General features: G+C 39.5%; 1 protein-coding gene across 7 annotated transcripts in view; it reads left to right on the plus strand.

Moving 5' to 3' along the window:
* Nucleotides 1-26,843, plus strand: part of MET (MET proto-oncogene, receptor tyrosine kinase) — a 94,191-nt gene that overhangs the window by 18,923 nt on the left and 48,425 nt on the right. For all 7 annotated transcript variants that reach the window (XM_065699550.1, XM_065699414.1, XM_065699491.1 and 4 more), the window contains 2 exons: nucleotides 1,341-2,555; nucleotides 16,769-16,960. In XM_065699550.1, coding sequence (XP_065555622.1) covers nucleotides 1,356-2,555; nucleotides 16,769-16,960 — 1,392 coding nt within the window. In that variant the 5' untranslated portion in view covers nucleotides 1,341-1,355. The remainder of the gene's footprint in view (nucleotides 1-1,340; nucleotides 2,556-16,768; nucleotides 16,961-26,843) is intronic.

Raw genomic sequence — 26,843 nt, forward strand, 5'->3', positions numbered from 1 at the left:
TTTTGCTTAGTCTTAATGAAGTAAAAAGTCAGTACATATTCCTTTTATTAGTTTGTCATTTTGAAGGTTGTCTATTTTAAATCCTTTCAGTAATCATAAGCATTTTTCTTATTAGCAGCAATTGCTTAACTATAGCCAAACTAGAAGTGTTTTCCAAAAGTATGTGATCATATTGCTGTTAGAAAGTATAATTGTTTTCTCCATGAAGCAGCTAAATTTGGCTTAAGAACTGTGTCATGGCACTAACAGAAAATGCCTGGTGTGACAAGGCATAGTGTGGACACTGCTCATAACCACAGCTCATTTAATTGATCTTTGGAGGGGGTGAAATATCACACTAGTCATCTGCCCTTGGTTTTTCAAGCCACATCAAACAATTGTGTGGAGAAGTAAAAAAAAAGAAAGAAAAATGCTAGGTTGTTTGATTTCATCAGTTAATGGCTGTAGGTCACTTGATATCCCTTTGTTTACAATAGAGTGATACGCCTGTATCTTGTGAAGGTTCACCAGAGTGACTTACTGCTGTGGTACAAGACCTAAAATAAAACTTGTACATGTCAGGCACCACATGATGCATAAAATATTCTAATATATTACAAAACCTTGTCAACACTAGGGAAAATGACTATTCCAAGAAGTAGAGCTGGCTGAAAAAAAACATTCTTTTTTCCAAACTGGGCCCTCATCTCATGAAAGTCAGTGATTTGGGATCTCAAGGGAGAGAGAGGAGGGTTTCTTCCTTTGGTCTGGTGGAAAAAAATCTCTTCCTTGGTTAATCAAAAATGTCAGCAGAATAAAGAAGCCCACTTCCAGCTCAAATCTTCACCTAATTTTGTGTCTTTTCTATTTATCATTTTTGAGCAGCTGCACTAAGAACCAGCTCAGCCCCTTGAGGAGCTTGCCAAATGTCTTAAATCTGCACACCAAAGTGCTACAACTGCTTTGTGTGCAGTTGTGTCCTGAGTGTCCTAAGCAGATTTGCTTTTAGCTACCTGTGCACCATCTTGCTCTAAACCCTATCAGTCACCTCGTTCATTGCCAGTATGGAAGCAGTCATCTCTCTTCTGCTGTTGTACAGCACACAGAAGGGTTTTGCAAAATTTATTGTAAGAAAATCCTTCTGTGAATTGTTCTAAAAGCAGTGAAATGTGTACCCACAAAACCCAGTAATTGTAACAGTTTCTAGCACAAGCCTATTAATTAGCAATATTACAACACTTTTTAAACTGAAATAGTTGTGCTAATAGATGCAGCCTAGAAACAGATTTGTGTTGACTGATAAACTGATGGTTTAGTATATGAAATGTAACCACTCCTTTCCTTTAAATATATTTTGACAGATTAAATCTCTGACAATGAAGCCTTTTACTGCATATCCTTCTGGGTTTATTGTATTCCTGTTTGCCTTGCTGCAGAGGAGCCATGGACAATGTAAAGAAGCAGCTAAAAAATCAGAGATGAATTTGACTGTAAAATATGATCTTCCTAACTTCATCGCAGAAACACCAATTCAGAATGTAGTTTTATACAAGCAACATGTTTATATTGGAGCAATCAACAAGATTTATGTACTAAATGAAACTCTCCAGAACATTTCTGTGTACAAGACTGGGCCCATTTTGGAGAACCCTGACTGTGCACCATGTGAAGACTGCAGAGATAAAGCCAATCTTTCTAACAGCATATGGAAGGATAATGTCAACATGGCGCTGCTCTTAGAAACTTATTATGATGATCAGCTCATCAGCTGTGGTAGTGTGTCTGGAGGCATCTGCCACCGCCACATCATTCACCCTGACAACCCTGCTGACATTGAAAGTGAGGTGCACTGCATGTATTCACCCCGGGTGGACGGAGAACCTGATAATTGTCCTGACTGTGTTGTAAGCACTTTAGGAACCAAAGTTTTGGTGACCGAAAAGGACAGGTTTGTCAACTTCTTTGTTGGAAATACCGTATCATCCACATTTCAACCTCCCCGTGTGCTGCATTCAATATCGGTTAGAAGGTTAAAAGAAACACAAGATGGTTTTGAATTTCTCACAGATCAGTCTTACATAGATATCCTCCCTCAGTTCCGTGACTCATATCCCATAAGGTATGTCCATGCCTTTGAAAATGATCACTTTGTCTATTTTCTGACTGTCCAGAGAGAATCTCTTGACTCCCAGGCTTTTCACACTAGAATTATCCGCTTCTGCACTTTAGACTCAGAGATGCGTTCATACATGGAAATGCCTCTTGAGTGTATTTTTACCGAAAAGCGGAGAAGGAGGTCCATCCGAAAGGAGGTATTCAACATTTTGCAAGCTGCCTACGTAAGCAAGCCGGGTGCAGCTCTAGCCTATGAAATGGGCCTTGGGTTGAACGATGATATTCTCTACGGTGTTTTTGCACAAAGCAAACCGGACTCCTCTGAACCAACCAACAGATCTGCTGTCTGCGCCGTCTCCGTGCGAACCATCAATGAGTTCTTCAACAAGATTGTTGACAAGCAGAATATGAAATGTCTCCAGCACTTTTATGGGAAAGAGAGCAAATACTGCTTGAACAGGGTAAGTGACAATTAATTTGTTACATTTTGGGATTCTCCTCATCTCTTTGCCTACTCCATTGCCAAGTAGCCATCTCATCAGTTTCAGTTACAGAATGTAAGCCCCTCATCATTTCAAATTACTTGGCACTGCTGTTGATGCATCTCTGTAAGGCTTAGTTCTTGTAAACGGAGTATGAAAATCACTGAAGTCCATATTATGGAACTAAAAAAGTATTAGTGGAACGGTGGGGAAAAAAATCCCTGTTTGGTTTTTTTTTTGTAATTTGTAAGTAATTGTGTTTCTTGACAGTGTGATGCAGATAAATGGAATATTTAGGCAGTTATTTCTTTTAATATTTCAGAAAAGTATTCAGTAACATTCATATCCATGTGCACTGAGGAGTCCCTGAAAATATCACTCATATTTTAAACTATGTTAATGCTGAATCAGTGCCCTCCTTAGAAAAAAAAAAAATAAATGAAAGAGCTTGTTTGGAACATGCCGTGAAGAGCCAAATTGTAATTCAGTTAGTCATGTTTGATACATAAACAGTCCCACAGAAACCAGTTTTCTTAATGAAAGAAATACCTATGGAAAGTGTACCTGAATGAGGACACTGGTAGTCTCACATGGGAGGGTTGCCTTTCTGTACACTGTGTGTTTGCGTGATTGCTGCTCTGCAACCATCTGAAATGTTGTGAGTGAAGGTAGTACAGAAGTTATTTCTTCCCTTCTGGCCAGTGTCTGTGCCACTGTCAGCTCTTGTAAGGAAATACAGGATCTGGGAGTCGGGTACTTTTAACATTTATTTTGAAACACGAAACATTAGAGCTTTGAATTGTACCTGCTTATGCAGCAGGGCCTTGTATGTCCTCCCTGGGAAGCTTTCTTTTCTCAAATACAAGAAAATTGGAGCTCATAGCTGGCATGAGGTCTTCTGCCAGAGGACAGGGCCAGAGGATGGGGCTCTGCTGAGCCTCACAAGCCAAGAGGAGGCTTGTGTCAGGGTTCAGCAACAGTGAAGGTGGATGGGATCTATCAGGTCCCATTGTTGGGATGGCTGGAGTGAGGGTGAAAACTGCAGATTTTCATCACCCCAGTGCCACCAGAGTCCTCCTCAGCAGAGCTGCCCAGCATAGGGCACCAGGACAGGATGCTGACACATGCCCTGGTTGGAGGTGGAAGTGTCTTGCGTAGAGGACTGCTTGTCACTGCCAGGGGTGAGACAGGGTGGCCTGGGGAGAAGCATACATTACAGAGCTTCTGTGGTGCCTCCTCAGCAGTGGAATGTGCTCAAGGTGGGGTCCAGCCCAGTCTGAGCTTCATCACCAAAGGGGGACAGCTGCTTATCGCAGGCTCCAGGTGTTCGACACAGATATAGGCATCACCAGCAGATTCTAATACAGCAACCACAACAGGCATAGCATCTTATTCCCTTTCTTTGGAGGGAAAGGCAATTTTCAGGAGCTAAAAGCCAGTTAGCAGACATTTAGCACAGTAACTTCTTATCTTTCTTCACTGTTATTGCTGGCCTAATTTTTCATTTTAGGTTTTACCATCCTTTTTAAAATATTTTTCAGTTAATTTTAACAATGAATATTGTTCTTCTCTGAAAGTACTTTTTTCTCCTTATTCCTGGGGTATTTTATTTGTGAGTGACTGTCTTTAAAGCTTGTAGCCTTTAACTTATCTCATTCTGTACTTGCCTGTACACCTGTTTCATAAGGTGATCTTTTCATAGCAAAGTATACCATTAAAATGTTGACAGAATAATTTGCCACTTTTCACATGCTGGAAGTACTTTCCTGTTTCAAAAGCTTTTCCAGGGGCTGCTGCTGCTTTGCATATCAGAACTGAATGTCTCATACTGCAGACATGTTTGTTATAGTTGCCCATTTTCAAGAAATGCCATCAGAAACCTGATTTCTGCTGCATTAAACTGATACAGAGGAAAACGTTTCTGTTATTTCTTGTGGTTCCTTTAAATGGCATAAAGGCAGGCAGAATTTTTGTCAGGATTGTTTGCTTAACACTGAAATATCAAGACCTTCAAGGCTTGTTGTTCCATTTCCTTTGCTTTATTCCAGAGGACTCATTAGGGCTCCAATAAAAAGCATCCTTTGAGTTTTCTCGGGTTTTAATTGGTTAAAAAGGCTGGCAAGTATTTGCCAAGCATCCTTTACACACCTGTTTTTCTCAGGTGTGTAAAATAGACCTACAAGGTTGGAAGATGAAGGAAGGGAAAAAGCAGGCAGGAGGAAAGCACGTTATTTCTTATGCCTGTGTCAGGAATGTCAAATGTGGTCTTCCTTGATTTTGCTGGAGATAAAATAATAATAAACGAAAGAGTCCCAAACCCCTCAACTCTTCTTAGGCCCTTTTTTGTATATTATAAAAACGTACATGAGGTTATAACCCATTTTTCCCCTTTTGTAAGCCATCTTCAACTTAAAAGAAAGCTTTTATAAATTGTGAGAGTTTGTCACAGTTTATTTTGTCAAATTTCGAAACTTGCTTTTTGTAATGTAGCCAAGATGATCTTTCTCTTTGATGTCGAGAGAATGAAACCACAGACCACTGATGCAAGTGAAAGGCACTGACCACTGTGAGATTAAGTCATAGGACAGTGAAAACAGAGCAGCAGTGAATATGGTATACCACTAACTTCAACGTTAAAAAGAAAAATGAGCCTTTAGCAATGTTTGCAAGAGACTGCTATCTGATAATTTACAGTTAGAGTTTGATTGATGAAGGCCATTTCATGTTATCAAAAGAAGTCCCACAAGACAATTGTACATAATTTTGTTGGACTTTGGGTAGTCCATCTTTTTAAGTGGCTGTCCCTCAGGACTATTTAGTCTGGAGCTTCTGAAGGTAGAATTAGGCCGAAAATAAACCAGAATAAAACATCCAGAACACTTCTCAACTCATTCTTCTCATATTCTAAACATTAAAAAAATAAATATCTCAACTCATCTTGATGTGATTGACAAAATTGTCTAGTTTTCAGCCTTGTTTCCTAAAGGAATGAAGCTATGTGCTTATGCTATTGTATACCTGTCTTTCTGACAGTTGACCTAACAGCCGCAACAATCAGAAATCTTAAAGATGTGAATCCATTTGTGAATCCAGAGACAGATCCAGTATATGCTCAGGCTATGGAAACTGATGAAGTGTAAGGAGCCCCTTTACAAACACTAAAAGGACACACAGGGACCAAATCAGGTATTACTCACCTATGGGAAAAGTCTCCATCAGAGCTTAGCTGAGTCAACCAACCACAAGATGTAAGTCCAGAAACAACTGTGCTTTAATTATTCCAGTGCTTGTGGAAAACTTTACAAAGTGAAAATAAAATATTTCCAGTTCTATTTAAGTGAAATACATGTTATGTCAAAGTCTGGGCTCACTGAAGTCAGGGATAGGAAAAGTGAATCCGATGGCGCATCTCATTTATATCAGATGTACCTCAGCAGAGCTGTGACCAGTTAGCACTTCCTAATAATTTCCTTCAGTGGAGAGCTAGCTGTCACTCGAGTGACAACTGTCACTCGAGTGACAGCAAGGAGGAAACAGAACTGGCTTTGAATTAAAAGGAAAAGTTGCAGTAATAGTAACAGGGTTTTATTGCCTGAGTCAGGACAAAGGTGGCTGCTGTGGAGGGTTTTGAATCACTGTTCAGGAATCTTCTCACCCACAATGAAGAGAAAACTGGATGTAGGCTTTTAGCAGAGTTTATTTGGTCACAGTTAGTCACCATCAGCCCTGGTATGGTACTCCTCAAAACAGAGAAGTTCCTTAGGGGGGGAGACAAATGCTGCTTACTTCATTTGAAGACATAGTTCAGTAGTGTGCACCTCTATTATGGATTAAGCGTGATTCTCTAAGTGAGGAAATAGGTTCAGTTTAGCCTTGACAATTTCAACTACACATTTCAATTGTTAGTTCATGATCTTACAGGCTTTGTTTAGCCTTACTGTGTGTCTTATGTGCTAAACGGTTGGGAGTCCAGCTGTCCTCTGATACCTGACTTCAATCACTATTGACTTCCATGGAAAAGCACCTCTAAAAATGAAATCCAAATTCAGCTCTGTGAAGATCTTGTGGCTTTGTTTCTTCTGCACCTAAGTTCACGTGAAAGCCTTAAGTACTCCATTCACCTTACAGGAAAAGAGAAACAGGCTTTTGCTACCATGTTCCCAGCAAGTGTCCTAAAGCAAGACCAACTGGTCACAACTCCTGTCAATTGAAAGGCACAAACAATTGGAAGAACATGAAATGAAAACAGAAGATCACCAAAACAAAAGACAAAGTGACAGTAAAATAAACACATGGTGATGCTTCTTTATTACCATTACATACATGATAGATGAGTAAAATTGGGTTATGCTTATATTGTAATGGAAGAAAATAATTGCTGCCTTCTATCAGGAAACCACAAAGGCACTTATTGATCCGTCATCCTAAGGGTATGTCTAGGAATATTTAATAAAATAAAGAGAGACGAATAACTCTTTTGAGGCCCTTTAATCGTAACATCCCACACCACTTGGCTTAAAATTTTTTGGCAGGTTTAAAAATAACACCACATCTCTCTGATTAGGAAGAGTTGATGTGGCTTATTTAGATAGTCTCACAGCATTGGAGATGCTTTTCATATTGTGAGTGGAATGTGCCTGAATATTTTCCGTAAAAGTCAGGCATCAGAATCCATCAGATTGGTTCGGTCATTTATTCCTCTGGAAATGCTGTAGCAAATGGCATACAGCACTCTGCCTGGGCACAAAGCCTGCTCCTGACCATACAGATTTTGTGCAGGCTTCTCTATGGAGTTCTGATATCTCAGAAGAATAGAATCATACAATTACGGAGTTGTTAGAGTTGGAAAGGACCTTAAGATCATCTAGTTCCAGCCCCCCTGCCATGGGCAGCGACACCGGTTACTCAAGGCTGCATCCAGCCTGACCTTGAACACTTCCAGGGATGGAGCATTCACAACTCTCTTGGGCAGCCTGTTGCAGTGCCTCACCACCCTCACAGTTAAGAACTTCTTTCTTATATCTAACCTAAATCTCCCTTCTTTAAGTTTGAACCCAGTACTCCTTGTACTATCGCTACAGACCCTGAAGAAGAAGAAGACCCTGAAGAAAAAGAATAGATGAAGAGGGACTGGGTGATGGGCAATGTGTACTGACACCCTTTCAAACAGGCTTAAACCATAATAGTAAGCTGACAGGCTGCATCTGTGTTCCTGTTCTGCACTCACTGCCTGTCTGCTAAAAGCCCAGACAGTACCCCAAGGGTGCTGCCCTGTACGATGGAGTGCAAGGCAGGGTTTGCTCACCACCCAGCTCCCCACCACCAATAGGTACACGACCATCTAGGTACCTGGCCATGCAAGACTCCCTAACTTTGGTAAATAGCATGGTGTAACATAAGGACTTGGTACTGGCCGTGTGGACACCATCACAAGGGAGTTCCCAAGAAAAAAGCAAGGCAAGGAAAAAGCAGGTCTGGGAGTTTCTTTGGAAAGTATCACACCACCTGGAGTGGTAGGTATCTTTAAAGACTTTTCCGAGCCCCAGGAGCTATGGAGCTTGAGGGCTGACCTCGTGGTCCCCAAGTGCTGCAAAAACTACATTTTTTTTTTACCCTAATGTCCTGTTAGGGGCCTCTCTCCATTTGCCTCCCAGTGCTGCTGCTTGGTGGTTTATCATCTTGATGAAAGCTGGATTTCTCTGTGAAAAGGTAGTATCCGTTAAACTGCCATTTTCTGCAAAGGGCACTGCTTTATCAGCCAGAGTTACTAATAATGTTCCATTTCCAGACTTTTTAATCAGATTCTTCCACTTAAGGTAGAGTTCCCTCCTGGTTATTAGTGCAGAAGAGTGACTCTTCTGCTTTTCTCTGGAATTGCGCAGAAATCATTTCAGGCAGAAAGTAATTTTAATTTTTTTAGCATGGATATCTGGACATGTGAATTTTATGTCTCAGGGTTTATGAAGGCCCTTAAATAACTCTAAAGACTAGAACTGGGCAAAGAATAATTCTATTATCCTATGTAACCTTTCAAAGTTGGAAACCTTTACAGTCCCACAAGATGTCCAAAATGTAGACTAGGAGGTGTGTAACACTAAGGACACTCACTAGAGATGTGTAATATTCAGATCTAAGATACTTTTTCTGGGTTCAAACCAAATTCTGAGGCTCTTTTACCCCAGAGTAAGTTCCTGTCTAATCTGCTCATGGCTATTCTGCAATGGGACTGTCAGCCCCTCCTGAGAGATCTGCCTGGATTTCTTTATAAACATTTCGATGTTCCAGAGAAAGAGATGCTGATTCTGCAGTGCACTTCATGCAGATCTAAGTCCTGGACTCATCCCACCTGGCTTTGGTAGGTAGTTGAAACATCTAAATAAGCAATGAATTTTTCCCTGGTTCTGCTGCCAAATGATGGAGAGACATATAAATCCTGACAAAGCAGACATCTGCCTTTCAGCTCACTCAGCACCAACCTTACCTCAGCAGTTTCTTTACTTACTCTACTTGTTCTGACTCCGGACCACATATTGCCGTCATTATTGCTCACTAAAGCAACAGTAGGTAATTATGATCCAAGAGAGTGTTGTGTTACTTGAACTTTCTAGGTGGCATGTGGGTTTCTGACCTCAGACAGCTTTTGCATCAGAGTGGAATTACTCCTCATTTCCAAACATGCAAGTAAAACCAGAATCAAATCCCACAGTAAATAAATTTAAAAATACTGCTAAGGAAGACGATCCGTGGCATAAATGGTTCAGAAAGCTTGTGTGGAGTGGGTGAAAACAATGAAATGTTGGAGAGGAATGATCTGGGGGGAAGTGATAGTAAGAGCTTCATTTTCTTCAGGCAGATGTTACCATGCATTTGTACACAGCCTGTGGAAATCAGGCAAATTGCATGATTTTCTCCTACTTTTTGGACTCCTTTGTATCCCACATATCTCTTGCACCACTGTTTTGGCTAAACATGCAGTTGTTGTGCAATGTAATATTGGAATAAGAGTCTCCACACTCAGCATCATCTTAGGGTAACTGGTCTACTAGGAATTCACAGCTTTTCATCACAGCTTCCATGTAAATAAGGGCTTCTATGAAAAATGCACCTGATGTACACTACAAATTTTTATCAACACAACAGCTCCAATGCATTATTTTATTTCTTCAAAATGTGTAATTAGTCAACACCTCTCCTTTGATAATCTGTATACTGAGTTAAATGCTAAATTAATCTAAGGGAAATCAGCAAAATACGAAGATTACTTAGGTCCATTTTATCTGCTGAATCAATAGGATATACTTAGTGCTAACGCACTAACCAAATTATGAGAACTAATGCAGCACTGTTCAATGACAAAAGCAAATAACTCTTTGAATGATCTTCACAATAGAACATGTAGTTATCTTAATTTGTATTAACTAATTACATTTAACATGGATGTCTTTTTACCTATTGCCTTAAGTGGAGCACCAGTTCAGTAACCTCCTTTCCTGTTCTTATTTTAGCAGTGAAGTAGATCAAAGCAATGAGTATTAAGAATTAGAGGGATGATACTATGTAAAATACCCCGTCCCTGGCCAGTGTTCAAGGCCAGGCTGGAAGGAGCTTTGAGCAACCCGGTATAGTGGAAGGTTCCCAGCCCATGGCAGGGGGCTTGGGACATTATGACATTTAAAAAAGTTCCTTCCAACGCAAACTATTCTGTGATTCTACAGAAATTTTACATCAATGGAGTTCTTTAAAAAAAATCTCTTTCTCTAGGGGTCATAAAAGTTTGTGTCGTCTTTCCATTTGACATCAATGAGTTCTAGATCAAGTCCTTGAAATCGAAAGTATAGCATAAAATAATTAATCCTTCAGTGATACCCTCTAAATTGTTCCTTGTATTGCAACAAGTGGTATTTTGAAGGGTTGGTTTCCTGTGTAACTCGGACCATATCCAGGCAGTAGCAACTCATAGTAGTGGCCACTGCATAGTTAGGATTGCCTGATTGTTTCCGTCTTAAAGGACTGTTTCCAATTGCTTGTTTTCTCTTCACGTCTTCTACTTCACAGTTGAGATTTGAAAAGTTTATTCGCAGAAAGGGAACGTACTTCTATATTTTATATAAAAAAACTCTCCTTTGAATTGCTTTCAAATACATGAGGAATATTGGGAAGAGAAGGAAGGAAGAAGAGGGAAACAATTCTTTGTTTAAAACAAAAAGAGGAAAAAGCTCTAAAAGCCTTTTAGAGTAAAGCTTTAGTGCCTCAGCAGTTCTTAGAAACAGGAGAAACCAGTACCCTGCCCCAGGCATGTTCAGTTTTCCATGGACACTGGACTGAGTTCACAGCACCTACACCCTTGAGTTGTCTTTCACTGGCCAAGAAGAAGCCAGAAACACGGTCGATCTGCATCTATGGGAAGTGTTTAGCACATAAATTTGTGTCCACTGGCAAAATCAAGCTGTTGCATTTATTATTTGTTTTTTTCCCTTCCTTAGGATTACAAGAAATGCTTGGTAATGATGTCTGGTGCTACTGTGCAGAAATGTATTTTAAAAAGCGCATAGCATTTTGAATAGTTTTCAAATGCTTTTCTCTTGTGATGTGCTTTCTGAGTGATTTCTGTTACATTTCTCAAGAACATGGAGTTCTTGAGAAGAATAGGACTTGAAGAAGAAAGAAATTCAGCATACTTAGTACCTATCACTGCCACATTAACATGGAAATTAGCTGTCTTTCTGTGCTGTGAGAGCAGCAAGTGGGCTAAGCACTGCATATCCCCAGAGACTGCTCTAGGCTGGATTCTGTGCAGTCCCTACTGCAAATAGCTGCCTCATCTGTTTGGGATCCCTCTTTCTGAGGTCTTACTGTCCCTATCAGTGTGAATATGTGCAATAGCTTGGTACAAAAGACTTGATCTCTTAATTGAGAATATTTGATAAACAGAGTGAAACGAATATAAATGCAATGTTACGTTGGTGCCAATAAGGAACACTCTTCATGTGCATATGCTACTGAACAGTGCATGTTACTAGTACTGAGGCATGGCCAACCCTGTTTTGCTGCCCACAGTTGCTTCTCTTGGAAATGCAGCTGCAAGTTTTGGGAAATCACACTGCATCTATAGTGACCCATGGGGTGAGGAGTCTCCCTGTAGACTTGCAGTTGATCATGTTGGCAAAAGCCAGCATGCTACATCCAAAGAATTTCTGTTTCTCATGTTTCTCAGTTCTGGCTGGCTTCTATTCTGCCTGTTGTACAGTGCTGGAGTTTGTTCACAAGAGATTCTTTTCTGGTCAATTACTTCCAAAAAATAAATGCATCCATATTTTTTTTCTCTGTCATCACTGAATGTGCTCATAACCATACAGAATTCAGACATCCTCTGACAGTTGTGTATAGTGAGAACAATAAATGTGACTATGACTTTTTTGAATTGCTAATAGTAAATTTTTGTCCATTTCACAAACTTCCTATCTTGTAAATTGCAGAAGAAAAATACTCCATTGTGATAGCATAGTAGACAGTTATTTATATGTTTCTCCTCTTCTCCATTATTCTTTACTCGCTCTGGCCAGCTATGGCATGAAACCACATAAGAAAGGAGGAGGGAGATAGTCCGTTTGGCAATGGAGGAGACAGAAGAAGGCATGAAGTGATCAGAACACGTAAATGTATCAGAAGTCAGAAAGTTTGTCCTGCTTATTTTTCTTCTCTCCCATTTTGTCAAAGAGCTGTAAGTACAAGAACCTTAGTGGTCATCTTTAACTGAGTTCACAATTAAAAAGACTGGTATGTGACAGCTGGGAAGATTTATGAGGTTTATGAAATTTAAGGTGCAATTCCTTTCAAAGATAATGATAGGTCAAATTTATAACATCCCTCACTTTAATCTGTATGGGCCTAGGAAACAGACAATATAGGTTCTAAATCCAGCCCTCTAACAGAACTCCAGCATGATGGTGATCAAGTCACTCATCCTCTTCAGGCAAAACCCTGACTTCATTGACTCACTGGGGCCAGAATTTCACTTCTTGTATTTCACATGGAGAGAAGCAGTGATTGAATGCACTTCTCACCTGATAAGAAATACTGCAAACTGCCCAGAAAATTAAAATGTATTATGGAAGAGCAAAACTGTGTTGGCTAAAAATACACAAGAATATTTAGAGAGGAAAATCTGATAAGATTCTTCTGCGTTCCTCACAGTTACTCTTCCTGTTCAGAGTCTGCTGTGCATGTAAATTCTTCGCCATTATGTGCCCGATTCCAATAGAACACACTGCTGAAAACTGTAGTTCTATTATTTATCTTAATTCACTGACCTCCACAACAGAAGAGATAAGGAACTCATACACCCTCTCTGGTTTTAATCATCTTGGGAATCAGTTTGTTATGTAGAATCATCTATCCATTCGCTCTACAGCAGTTTCTTTGAGAAAGAATTTTTACCATTTGCAGATAGCAGGATCCAGCTCATTTAGCAATAGCTTGTTTCCTTCTGCTCCATGTTATACATGGAAAGGCTCAAAGGAGACATGCTGTCAACACTTGTGGGTACCTACTTCTCTTGAGAGAGACTCCCAGGATCCATAGCAGAAAACAAAAGTTGATACTTAGGAATCTGGTTCCTGACAGCCAACAAGTTAAAAGTCAAATAAACAAACCAGCAGGAAATAAGACTCCTGCTTATTCCTGCTTTCACTTGAGTTCTTTGTAACTGTAGTATTTTACAGTTGACACTAGGAAATTTTACCTACTTTCAGACCATTTTCCCAATTTGTCAGATTAAATTTTAATTTTAATGATGTCTTCCAAATCGTTCACAAGACGCATGAGATGTTCCGCTATGATTAAGACATTAATTTAAGACATTAAACTTAACATCAGGACATTACACATAATATGTCTTTCTAATTGAGCCCTGCACTTAACTAAGAAGAACAGGTTTTGGCCAGCTCTGGAAGGATGAGCCTGAAGGAGTGTTTCTCCACACTGTAGTTGCTGCAAATATAAATTTTTTTGCTCACAAAAAGTTTATGGTTAAAATCTTGTGTTATTGTTTGTTGTTTGTTTTTTTTTCCTCAGAGTCTTGTATTCAGACCAGAGACTAGACTGATTGGTTCTGACACTGACCTAACCGGGTAATTTTTTTGAGATATTCGTTAGGGACTTGAAGATTTCCTCCCCGCTTTGCACTTTTGGCTTCAGATGTACAACTCTGTCCAAAGTATTATTTTTATACTCACTGAATATGACATATAAATAATCAGTTAACTGCCAAACAGTGATAGCTCCTAATAGCCCAGCCCAATGATGTCTATTTAGAAAGACTTTTTAGGTGCATTCATCTTCTGTGCACGGAATCAAGGGTAAATTCCAGAACACCACAATTTCCCCTATGAGCAAATAAGATAGCTATCCCGTACCCATCTGAACTCTGAGAGGCAGGGCTTGCCCACACCTCATTGCATTCCAGTGGCACACCTACACCAGTTTCACAAAGCCCTCACTATGAATCACAGGCACGACTGGCACCTCTCATCCTACAAGAGAAGCAGTATAGCCCAACCCGAGCACTTACCCCCACTCTAATCGTCCATTTCAATAGTTGTGTGATTTGTCACTGGAACTTGGCATAATATCCAGAGTGCATCATCTGACATCAGTTATTTTTCCACATTGGCAGCCAAATGGATACTCGTGTATACTGAGAGAGAGGAAAGAAGGGAGGGAGTCAGGCTTCAAAGAGTTAATTTAAAGCAGCTTCTTTGCCGAAGTTTTCTGTGTTATCAATCTTCCTTTGGTTTTCTAAGTAGCCTTTTAATCTCTGCATTTCTACTCAAAGATCAAAGTCTTCCTATTTCTTAAACAGCTAACCTTACATTATGGTTAATCCATGAAGCGCCAGGTTTTGTAAGAGAGCCGTATGTGGAACAATCTGCAGGTCTTGGGCAGATACCCAAAATTACGACATCTCTGAAGAAGGCTGAGCTGACTCTGTGGCTGAGCCGACTTCAGGGAAGCTAGGAAAGGTGTTGGGGCAAACAGGAAAATTTAGCCACTTGTTAAAATGGGCTTGAACAGGGTTTCATGTGGCATGTCAGGATGCTTAAATCGTATCAAGATGACTGCATAAGAGGAAGTACTTTTTTAAGTTTAGCACAGAAACATCTCTCCCCAAAGTTGTTTGCTTACAGGAGAAAAGGAGCTACAGCAAAGAGCAGAGATCCCAGGTTGGGGGAGGGTAAATTCACAAATCTGCCTTATTTCAAAAAGCATGAAAACTGTACATTTTCTGCACTTGAACTGTTCATACTCATTGTATGAGTAATCTTTGCACAGATGTTTCAGAAATACTTTTAGACTGGGTAGAATATGAGTGCAAAAGAATAAAGCTTTTAGCTTGTTTGCTGGCCAGAAAAAGGAAAAGCTAAATTTGTCTGTTGATGATTTAACCCAGTCAAATACTGGGTTAAATGATATTTAAAGTGTATTCAGTGTTCCTAGTGAAAAGTGTTAGTCCAAAACACACCATACATTAACAATTAATACCAAAACTAATACAGGAAACCCTTTAGCATGTGGATAACAAACTGTTAAGGCACTGCTATATCAGGTCTAATCTGGAAGCCCTCTTTCTGCATCATTAAGGCACTGTGCAGAGATTTCAGTTGCTCTTGTTTGGTCTTACACAGGGTTTTACCTAAGTGATACAGTAAATGGACAGGGCACCTGGAGAAAAGCTGGCAGAAGTGCTGGCTGCAGCTCCTAGAGACTGTAGAAAACTACCTGCCAGTGCTGTTGCTGTGCACAGTTCAGAAATGTTGCGATTCGACAGCAAAGGACTGAGCTATTAGGTTTAGCATTTTGTTAATAGCATTTTCAATGCCTTGGGCTTTTCCTGGAATTCGCCAGAGTTGAGCCAGCAAGAAGCTCTTGGTGTATTGCGTGCTTTCTCATAGTACTTTAAGGGAAAACAACCTGAACCTAGAATACAAGAAAATAAAATTTTACTCCTACATGTTGTTTTAGGGCATGTTCCAGATCTAATGAATTTGGTGGAAAGAGTTTGACTTTCTTTAAAAGGTTTAATCCAAATTTTTAAAACATGTTTGTAACAACAACAAATCATTAAATAAATAGGAAAAACAAAGCTCTCGATTGATTTCAGCAGAGGGAACCACCGTAAGATCCTTTATAATCTCCCTACATGTTTATTCATAATATATGTCATAGTAGGAACATGCTAGATGACTTCCAAATTTAAGCTGGTTAGAGATCCTTCAAGGTGTTCCTGGTTGTTATCTGTATGATCTCATGAAAACAGATGATGTAGTATCAATAGTAATGGAATTATCAGTTAATAGATTACTATTGAATTGTCAGGACAGCAGGTTATATTCTTCTCAAGAGATAATTTAAACTGTACTGTGCAAGAATTTTTCCAATGAAAACTAAAAACATGTAATCTCTATTCCCAAAATAAAAGAGAAAAAACCTATAAATGCAGCAACTTTATAGTACACTCAAGACATACGGAGATTGGACAAAATAGTGCATGAGGCATAGATGATCAATACAATAGCCTAAGTAATTATATGAAGCTGTCTTCCACATCATTTCTTTCAAATGTACAATCAGAAGCATATTTTTCCTGGCTTATCTCCCTTTTCTTTTTCTCCATCTTTTTCTCCTCTTTTCTGTTTTATCACTGAAAAAAAGGTGCTGAAAAGAGAATAGGAGGACAAGAGTGCTGGAAATTGTTATTTTAGTGCAAAAAAGGGTTAAAAAAAATTGCAGCATTTTCAGAGCATCATTTTCTAGGAATCAGTGTTCTAGGCGCAGGTGTGTCACTGGGCAGGCTTTGCAGAAGAATTCTGAGACCCTTGGAGAAGCAGCGTTATGTAAGTCACTGAGAGAAAGGATACCTTGACACATGTTCTACACATCTCATCTGGTTAAATAAAGATCCTATGTCTTATAGCCAACAGACAGGATAAAAAGAAAAATGTTAAAAGAAACATTCCCGTAACATTAAGAAGCCGTTGCCGTCCTCATGGAACATCATAACTGATGGAGCAATTAAGTTTGAAACATTTTAAAATACTTTTGGTCAAATGCATTTGTGCTAAATGACTTCCCTCTGACAAAGATCTATTCCTACTCGTAAAGACAGTACTCATCTGTACTTCATTTTCTAACAGGCTTTTTCAAGAAATGCTTCATACTGCAGAGCACAAGATGATGAATATCGCTTAGAAGTTACGACTCCCTTGCAGAGGGTTGACTTGTTCATGGGCCAGTTCAACAGTGTCCTCTTAACTTCAATATCTGTCTTCACCAAAGGGAACCTTACTGTTGCTAATCTGGGAACTTCAGAGGGCCGCTTCATGCAGGTAAATATGCTACACCTTCACAATAAAAATACATACTAGAGTTCAGCAGGATGGTGGTAAGTGAGGAGCAATATTAGCCCAGTTTAAGAGGGCATTATAAAATTGAAATTGCTGAGTAAAATAGAGCTTCTGGAATATAAACAAAGTGCCTAATAGAACATTCATTTTAACTATTTATATGGGCTTTGCGGCCTGGAACATGATTTTGGAGCAAATTCTACCATGATCTCTACTTAGTCCAGCCGGTTCAGTTCACAGAGCAGTTTTGGTCCATACAAACCAGATTTCTTTCAAAGGAAACTAAACTGAAAGCTCTGTCTTGGATACACAGCACATACACTACAACCCTAGATGGGGCAGAAAGGTCCAGAACAGTGCCTGATTCTTCAAACGGCTTCAGATATACACTTCATATGGTCATTTAGCCTAGAGGATCAAATTAAATCTAGTTCAGTGTAAAATGCCAAGACAGCTTATAATGTAGAAGCAGGAGCCTCAGCATTACTTGTTTCTATGTACTGATCCACTCCTCTGGCACCAAATTACTTGCTAATGTACTCATAGCCTGTGACTCAGATCTGTAGAATTGAGATTTGTTCCTCTTCTACCTACTTTCAAGTTTCTCTAAGCATGTCTTAGAGTTTCAGGCCCTTGCTTGTTCCTGTAAGTAGGGTTACCTACTGTCCCCAGTATATGCACCCTTTCTGGACAAAGGGAATCCTACACCTCCATATCTTATCTCCTGTACAGACAGGACACAGAACCTGCCCCATAATGCAAATCCATAATGCTTCTGCAGGGAAGGAAGTCAAGTGATTTACCATAAAGGACAGATGGAGAACTGGAGAAAATCATGTTTCTTTTTTCCCCTAAAAGATAAGAATTTAATAAAATGTTCAACGACAGCCGTGGCAGTTTTACCTGAACTTCCCATAGTGACCACCGTAACTTTGAGCTGCAGTTCGTCTTCAGTGCAGGAAAGCCAAATGCTAAGATCTACATACTGAACACAGGACCAGCCTGTGCTCTGTTCTTAAATGTAGATAACTGGCTCACACAGCAAACATGAGCAATTTGTTTAACGTTTCTGAAGCCACTTCCTTATCTACAAAATACTGTTAATAACTACTGTCTTACAGCTTTTCTTCTGGGCTGTAACAGAGCTTTTAGGGAGGTTTGGTGGAGAGCACAAGGCAGCATTACGCATCATTGTTTTTATCTGTAGCATTCTCTAAATTATTCATTCAAATCCTGCACCACACACTTCAGATATTTGCCTAACTCAAGGAACAATTAAAACATTTCCAGAATACATTTCCCATTCCAGGTTCAGTTACAGATCAAAAGAAAGGCTATTGTGTAAACTGCATACTGCCATTAGCAGAAATATTCTCATCATTGAAATAGATTGGCTTGAGCTACAGGGGGAAGTCAGCATTGGGCTCATATTGTAATAAGTAGGAGCTCTTTCTTTGAGGGTTTGGTGAAGCCAGCAGGAGAATAAGCATAATGACTACCTTTGATGAGGCTACTTCCAAATAAAAAGGTTAGTATTTGTTTTGCCTTTAAATGATCTTGGAAAGGCTACAGGTCTGTAGCATACAGAAGGCACAGCTTTTTCAGAACTTAATGTTCATTTACATTAAATCTTTTTTTTTCCCCACTAATAGTTATCTAGGAAATGCTTTCAAACATGTTCATTAACAAATGCCCAACTAAAGCAGATTTGCAGTGTTTCTATGGAAATATAGCTATTAACTGCAATGAGATGGAGATCATTAAAAATTGAGCTATTAAACAACCATTACTGAAGTATAGTGGGTTAAAAAAAATCAGGATAATCTAACAGTGACTTAATTTATCAAAAAGATATCCCCAAACACTTCCCCACATTTTCAGCAAAGAAACTTAATGATGTTCTTTTTTGTTTCGTTCACAAATCTGCTGGAACATATTACAAAGAAGCCTCAGGTTTTCTCTTTTTACGCACCTCACTTTTGCACAGTCATTTGCACTCATCTTTTCAGCTGTTTATACATGCAAATAATAAATTTTCCAGCGCAGTCTCCTTGTATCTTGTATCTCTTTCAGAGTTAACTATATCCCTTCAGATAGGTATGCTTTCAGAGAACACTAGCTGCAAAATTCTGACTATCAGGGAACCTGTTTTAAAACTGGTTGTGCTGTATTAACATCTTTCGAACAATTTTTCATGCCAACTATTTAAAAGCAAAAGAAAAATGTATTCATATATAGATTTCTAAAATTAGAAAATAAGCCCAGCGCTTCCAGTGAATTCAGTTTATCTTGTATCCTCTTTGAAATACCAAACCTCACCATATTTAGACAATTCAGCTTGTGACATCAATTTCAGCATTAGCAGTCATCTATGAGATTAGAATAAATAGTAGTACAGTAGCTCTGTCTCTGACAACTGCACCCTGAAGTGCCCAAATATGAAGCAGCTTAGTGAAAGTAATGAACACTTAATTAACATTTTTGCTGTCTTAATTTAGGGTTTCCTTTAATTGTTATGAAACGGTGGGGGGGGGGGGGGGGGGGAAGGGAGAGATGTTTAAAACATAGTGGTCATGTCACCAAAATTGAATTGAAGCTCTGAGCCTGTGCTGTAGCAGCCAGTGGATGCAGCAGCAAGCTGCTGGTACTGAACCTGAAGAAATCTATTTGAAAATGTTTCTCATATTCTTGCTTATACATGATTAGCAGCCAACCACTTCATTCTCCTTCTTCTCTTTCTTTCGCTTTTCTTGCCATCTTTCCATCTCCTTTTGCATTTCTTCTGCTCATCACTTTCTGCCTTCCTACTGCCCCCTAATCTGTCTCTATTTCCATCTCCATCCATTTTTCTATCTTTACCACATGACTATAGCACAGCATTGCTGCAAAAGTCAACAGAAGGTTTAGCATGTAGTTTCTGAGAACAAAGGTTTTCTTTCTGTAGATGATAGCTACCTGATTCTGGAATTTCAAAGTATTTAGAGACATATTACAGTTAATAGTTCCTATCTTTACAAGTGATTCCACTGAAACTTAGGGCATTACCCATCAAAACTGTGCTAAAGGTCCAGCTCAGACTATAACCTATATTCCACTTATTTTAAAGAAGTAATCTGAAGAGACAGTAATATTCAGAATGCAAAAGCAGGTATGTTTTTAGTCACCTGTTGTTTTCTGCTTGCGCTTTTAGTTCAACTGAATACAATTATTCACTTAAACAGCTCTGGAAAGCACTAATACTGGAAAGGAAATACAACCTCCTTCACTAGATGTTTGTTTTTTTCAGCCCAAATCTAAAACTAAAATAAAATCAATGTGGATGGTCCAAATACAGAAGATTCATGAGTTCTTTTAATGAGGATAATTGGGGCCAGGAGGTGAATTCCGAAGCTCTCCTGGAGAGTAATTGCAGCCCATTGACATACTGAGCATATTTTGGCTCCATCAGAAATGTTAAATCTGTATTTGGCCATGAATAGATTGGAGTTTGTAGTTTACCAAATATTGTGGAGTTTCTGTTACAAAACAGAGCAGTAATCATTTTTCTGAGACAGCTGACATGCATGAGACAGAAAAGAAGAATGGTTTTACTTCCTTCCTAAGCTGGAGCCTGACAACAAGCTTTCCCCCCCCCCTTTTCTGTTGAGAAGTTGCAGCTGTTTCAGCCTTTCTTATTGTGCTTGTTTTCAGAGTGTGACTGGGAACACAGACTGAAAGTACAGCTGTTGGGTGCAAAGTGAATCAGGTATTTCACAGTGGTTATTTGATTAGAAAACAGCACCCAGTCACACTGTTATAGTTGACGAATCAGATTTTCAGCTGGTGTAGAGCAGCCTTGCTCTGCTCAAGCCAAAGAAGCTGTGCTGAGAATACAACTCATAACTGGAAAAGACACTTTCAATACCAGGCAGAATTTGGTGAAATTATGGTTTGTAAAATAAAAACCCCCATGATACATTGAGATAAAATACCTTCTGGTTTTGCTCAGTACCAGTGTGATTTCCACCCCCCCCGGTATTATTTCAGAGAGTGACTTTTGACTTATGAAGAAACGAGCAAAGTTCTTCAGGAAGGGGAAATCTTTCTGATAGCTCTGGGGAGAGTGGGATATAAGAAAGTTTTGCAGGATTTATTCTGAAAAGCTCACATTTGGTCTGGCCTTAATGAACAAGAGATTGATGCCCTTCACATGTGCAGAGGCTGGTTTTCAGCATAACGCTGTGCTTGGAAGCAGAACACTGCATGTGCTCCCTACGCTTGAAGGTAAAGCCCAAGCAAATGCACTGCTTGTTAGTGCAAGCAGAGCACCCACTTCTCTATCCTCCTCATGAAGAAGGGAGTGATAGAGAACTTTTCACCCTGTGTTTTACAACTACTGTGGGCAACCACTTTCTTCAGATGCAATTCTGGCAGCAGGGCCATCTCATCCTTCTGACTATACCAGTGAAACTCAGTGCACAGTCGGGCAGCATCTAGGCCACATGTGGAGTGAGGAGTTCCCCCATGTGCCCTCTCATCTTCATGGGCCAGCAGGACAGCCATCAGTTGCTTCTGGAGGTAAGGAAGGGGTTTTCCCATGGGCATACATACTCTGTGAGATGCCGTCAGCCACATTCTGGCGGCAGTCGTGTCCAATCTAGCTGGACATGAGCCAGCTGTGACTGTGAAGCCAAGTGTTAGCAAAACATGGTAATGCACTGTCATGTCTCAACAGATCCTGGACTGAAAATGGCTTAGGGCACGAGAACCAAAGCATGATGACACAGACAGGCCTTGCTGGAGTAGAGCATGTCACGCAACAGGCTACTCACCCTCCTCAGGGCCTCTCTGCACTTGTTAGACATGAAACAATAGAGAATCATAAGCCTTATTCTAGGGAGCAATTATATTCCTTTTTTTTTTTTTTTTTAAAGCCAGATTTTTAGCTGAGAAAGGATGTATGGGGTTAGAATAAAGGTTCAAGGAGCAGAGTTATTCCTGTCTCTCTCAGAGGCTAAGATGGGTAAAGGAGAGGTATGAGCCAAGTAAAAGCACACAGTGATTCTTCTCCCAGTACTCTCCTGCTTCTGGCACACAGTGGCCCAGAGGTTCCCTGAGCTGGAAACTGCAGCCGTATCTGGCATTTGATAGTTCTTTATGGACTTCTTTTCCATCCATTTTGCTTATTGTTTTTTGCAATTATTGTTTTGCCCTCCATGGTCGGCTCTGACAGTGTCTCCCGTAGTTTCATTCTGCTTTGTATGACGAAGAGCTTCCTTTGGGGTTTCCTTAACCTGCTGCCTTATCATTTCATTTGGTGCCTCTGATTCTGTCTGATGAGGAATAGGGACAGGGCTCTCACAGATCAATGGTTCGGGAAGTTTTCACACACTGAGCTTCAACTTGTTGGCTTCACATTGAAGTAGACAGAACAATTGATAGTCACATTCATTTCCTAGGAACACTTAAAAACAAACACCATCACCACCAACAAACTTTAACACACATCTCATTTCTCTGAAAAGAGAAATTAGCATGTGTCATAGCTGTTTTCATAGATTACATGCCAGGGAACATAATGCATGCTACGAAGATTAGTACAGACAAAAATAATCACATCTTCTTTTTATTTGTAACTGCAGTCAAGGCTTGGAAAGCTTTCACCCAGAATTCAGCAGGAAAAGAGCCAAGCCTTCAGCATTGCTCGCCTCTTGGAAACAGCAAAGTGACAAGTCCTCACCACTCCAGGAATCGAGGCTCAAAGCCATAGTTCCTATCAGCAAAATGAGTTGATACAGAGCAGAGAAGTACAGAGCTTTGCGACTTTCAGCATGGTTGTTCAGATCCAGTTTATATCATAGTGTACTGGGAGCCATTTCTACCTTCAGAATGATCAAACTTCTTTTGATTTAGTTCCTGTCCCACCAGACAAATGTAGTCATAGCAAAACCCCCCAGTGCGAGTGGCCAGCAAGTGGCATGTTGGAAGCAAGTGCGAGGAGGTTAAGAAATACATGAGCGTAGACCTTAAGCTTTACGGAGCCAGAAGGAGGAAGGAGTGGTAGGATGCCCATGGAGTCATTGCAAAGGTTGTCGTCAATGCTCACTGCTGTCCTTCCTCTGTGGTCCAGCAATTCCCTTGGCTTTTCAGTACTGGCAGTCTGACCTATTTAAGGCTAAATGCAAACTGTGCGTGTGTGCATTTATAGGAATGTTGCAATCCTTCCCACTTTGTCATTTTTAAACAAACAGAAAACTGTCAAACTCTTGATAAGTAACATTTTCATATCTATAGCTTAACTTTTAAAAGTTTTGTAATAGCAGTTCTTTCTGTGGTAAAGACTGTATCTTGATGCTGCCATAAAAAAAATCCCATCAAACATCGCATAATGCAAAATCCATATCATCACATTAAAATTAACACCTGGTGCCAGATAACTGTTTTGAGAGCACACATGTTTTAATATTCAGTTTGAGTAGTAAAGCTTACACTTTTCAGAGGAGATCCATTATACTCTCCGTGGATTAGAATGATATACTGCATTTAGAGAGCTACATATGTGCCTTTAGCAGGGCTATGCTGCATATCCCAGCGCATTGGAGGCATTACACAATAAAGCTAACCCTGAGCCTATCTCTTGCTGGGTAATGGCATACACCTGCCAGACATCCAGGGAAAAAATAACAATATGATACTTAGATGGGATTGATTTTAGAAAGCCTCTCATTTTTGCAGAAGATATTTCAACATGTAGACAATAACATTTGTAATTCAATCCTGCTGACTAGCAGAACTGAGCACCAGAATGATTTTTAGAAGAAGCTGTTGCATGCTGTTTTTTAACTCAAGTTATTACAGTCTTAATTTGCTATATTATGCATAAACAAACCTGAAGTCAAGTCTTGTTACTAAACATTGATACTAGATGATGGCAATGAAATAATACTTAAATGAATTATTTTCGTACTTATGGAACTAAGTGATCACCGACTTCAAATATAAAAAATATTAATATATTTATTAACTAACTGTTCATTGTTACCTTCATTTAAGTGCTTTGAGCTATGCTGAAAGACCACATACTTGTTTGGTTTTCTCTTAGAGGGACATTATTTTGTATGTTTGCTTTGAGAAGGATGTGGTTGTAGTTACTGGTAATGAATGTAATTCTCAGGAGAGCTATTTGTAAGAACATCAGAAGAGCCACATGGGTTTAAATGAAAGGTCCATCTAGGTCAGTGCTCTGCCTCCAGCAGTGGTGACAAGCGGATGTCCAGGGACCCAGGCAACATATGTAAAACCTTCTGCTCCAAGTATCCAACTGTTTTCCATTCTGGGGATTTCCTGAGCTATTGGGTTTTGTCTGTTTAGGGTACATGTACAGGTTTCCATGTACATGTGGAGTTTCCCTTTGAATGCATCCCCTTCCCTCTTGCATTGGCATCCTTCAGTAAGGAGTCCCATAGGTCATCACAGATTGCTAGGAAGTCTTACTCTTTTGTTTGCTTTGAACATGACTCTCACTTTTGTCTTTTCATGGTGTTTAGTACTTTTATTAGATGAGAGTAGGTAGTCAGTCTCTACCCACATATGATTCTGTATGCCTTTTCCATATCATTTCCACACCTACCCTTACTCAGTTGTTCATTACAGCCTTTTCATCATCTTTGTTACCTTTGTTATCATCACTTTTGTCATCATCTGAACCTTTTCCCATTTTAACATACTCCTTTTGTCATGGGGCAGCAAGAACTGCACAGAGAATTCATGGTTTGGGCAAGCCATGAATTTATATGACATCAGAATGTTTCCTGGTTTGTTTTCTAATCTTTTTGCAATAATTCCTAAGCTTTTCTTTGTTTGGGCTTTGTTGGTTTTTTTTTTTTTTTTTTTTGACTGCTGCTGAGCAGTGAGATGATGTTTTCTTGGAACTATCTATCATATACCACTTTAAATTCATCTTCTTCATTGTATTTTAGCTGCCATTTTATTGCCTTGACATGCTGTCCTGTAAAGTCCTTCTGCCATCCTTCATAGTCTGTCATCATCCTTATCACCTTGAATACCTTCAGATCATCAGAAAAGTTTGTCACTGGGTGCTCAATGACATTTCCAACTCATTTATGAATATGTTGAAGAGTTCCTGACACAGCCACTTTGCAGAACGCATCTGGTGACTTCTCACTATTGCAAGGCTTGACCATTTACTGCTAACACCTGCTTGTTCTCTTTTGGTCAATTACTTAGTTGTGCAAGACGTTCCCTCTCTCCTAACTGCCTGAGTGCAGGCATGTAGATGTCCCTTCTCTGATGCTCTGGAAAATGCTTGGTTATTAAATTAATTATTAAAATGTAAAGAAACCCCAACGCCACCCCCCCCAAAAAAAAGAAACAAAACCAAAAACAAACAAGCAGAAAATTAAATCAGGACTTCACAGTCTTTGCAAAGAGAAACACTTCTGTAGTACTGAAGCATTTCCATGGTAGAAGTAGCCTGTGTATGATAGTGTGTCCATGGCAGATTAAAGCCACACTTGTATGCATACTAGTTCAGTCCCAAGCAATAAAAATTAGAGGTTTCTGAAGTCCTAAGTAGCCTCTTCTTCCTGCTGTAGAAGCTGTCTTCAAATTGCTTTTTTCCTTAAGGGTTATGTTGGATTAGGGTAGGATAGAATTTCAAAGACTGGGCTGATGGTGCAAAAAATGCAGTGTTACATAGACCAAAAAGAGCATTTTTGCATCTACTATCTGTTATGGCAGCACTGTAGGCTGGTAGCAAACTCCTAACTTTTATTCCATAGTCCCAAATGAGTTAGGAAGTGTAATTTGAGCTCCCTGTATGTCATAAGGTCAGAGTCTTTTTACTTGATCTTTGAGCAGGTGATTTGACTATCAGCCTCAGTACAATAAAGGTCAGTCAGTGTTTAAAGTACCGAATAATTTTTCCAAGATTGTAGAGATAAGATCCAAATCTTTATGTACTGCTCTGAGGTTGCAATGTAGATGTGTTTAAAGGGTTAACACTGTGGCTCAATCAGAAAGAATGCTTGGCAATAAGAGGAAGCCTGGATTAATGATAGAAAAGAATTCTTAGCATTTTATAGCAGTGGGTATTCGAGATGAGACATGGCTAATGATCAACGAAAAAGGTATTTGCAGCTGTGGTGTTACCTCTCCTCATAATGCCAACATTAATCAAGTTTTTTCATGCAGCTTTGCAGTCCATTTTATTTTTCATTGTCCTGAATATAAAAACAGAGCTCATGCCCTAATACACTGAGTGAGGGACCATACTTCTGTGTCACCAAAATGATCAGACCTTATTGATTTTGGAAAGCTACACTTTCTGTACTTTGAAACAAACCTGTAGCAGTCTTTAAAAAAGCCAGGTTCATTTTGAAGAAAAAGAAAAGACTCTTGTAACACCAAACTATAAATACCTCTGGGATGTGAAGCACTTATTGCCATGAATTAATTCCTCATATATTTTATTTAAGTCTTGAATTACAATAAAACATCAGCTGTAATTACAGCATCTCTAAGTCGTTTTGGAGTTCGCCATTTTGTTGAAAGACCTTGGCAGTATGAAAAGCCAGTGAAATCATGTAAGTCAATGTCCTAGCTGTTCTGATGCTGCCTTCACCGTCAAAAGAAAAGCTTCATTATGGTGAAAAATTAAACATTTGACATACAAGTTATTTCCAGAATGGCTTCAATCTTTTTAAATAATGAACCCCATTGAATCTCAGCAAATGTTGATTATCTAAAGTCCTTAAGCAAACTACACATGATTCAGCTTTTGAAACATGAACATGATCTTCCCTCATGTAAACAATCCTCTGCCTTTGTTGCCTGATGCTATCACATTTGGGCGCGCATCCTTCTG

Source organism: Lathamus discolor, chromosome 1 (assembly GCF_037157495.1).
Source record: "Lathamus discolor isolate bLatDis1 chromosome 1, bLatDis1.hap1, whole genome shotgun sequence".
Lineage (NCBI taxonomy): Eukaryota > Metazoa > Chordata > Aves > Psittaciformes > Psittacidae > Lathamus > Lathamus discolor.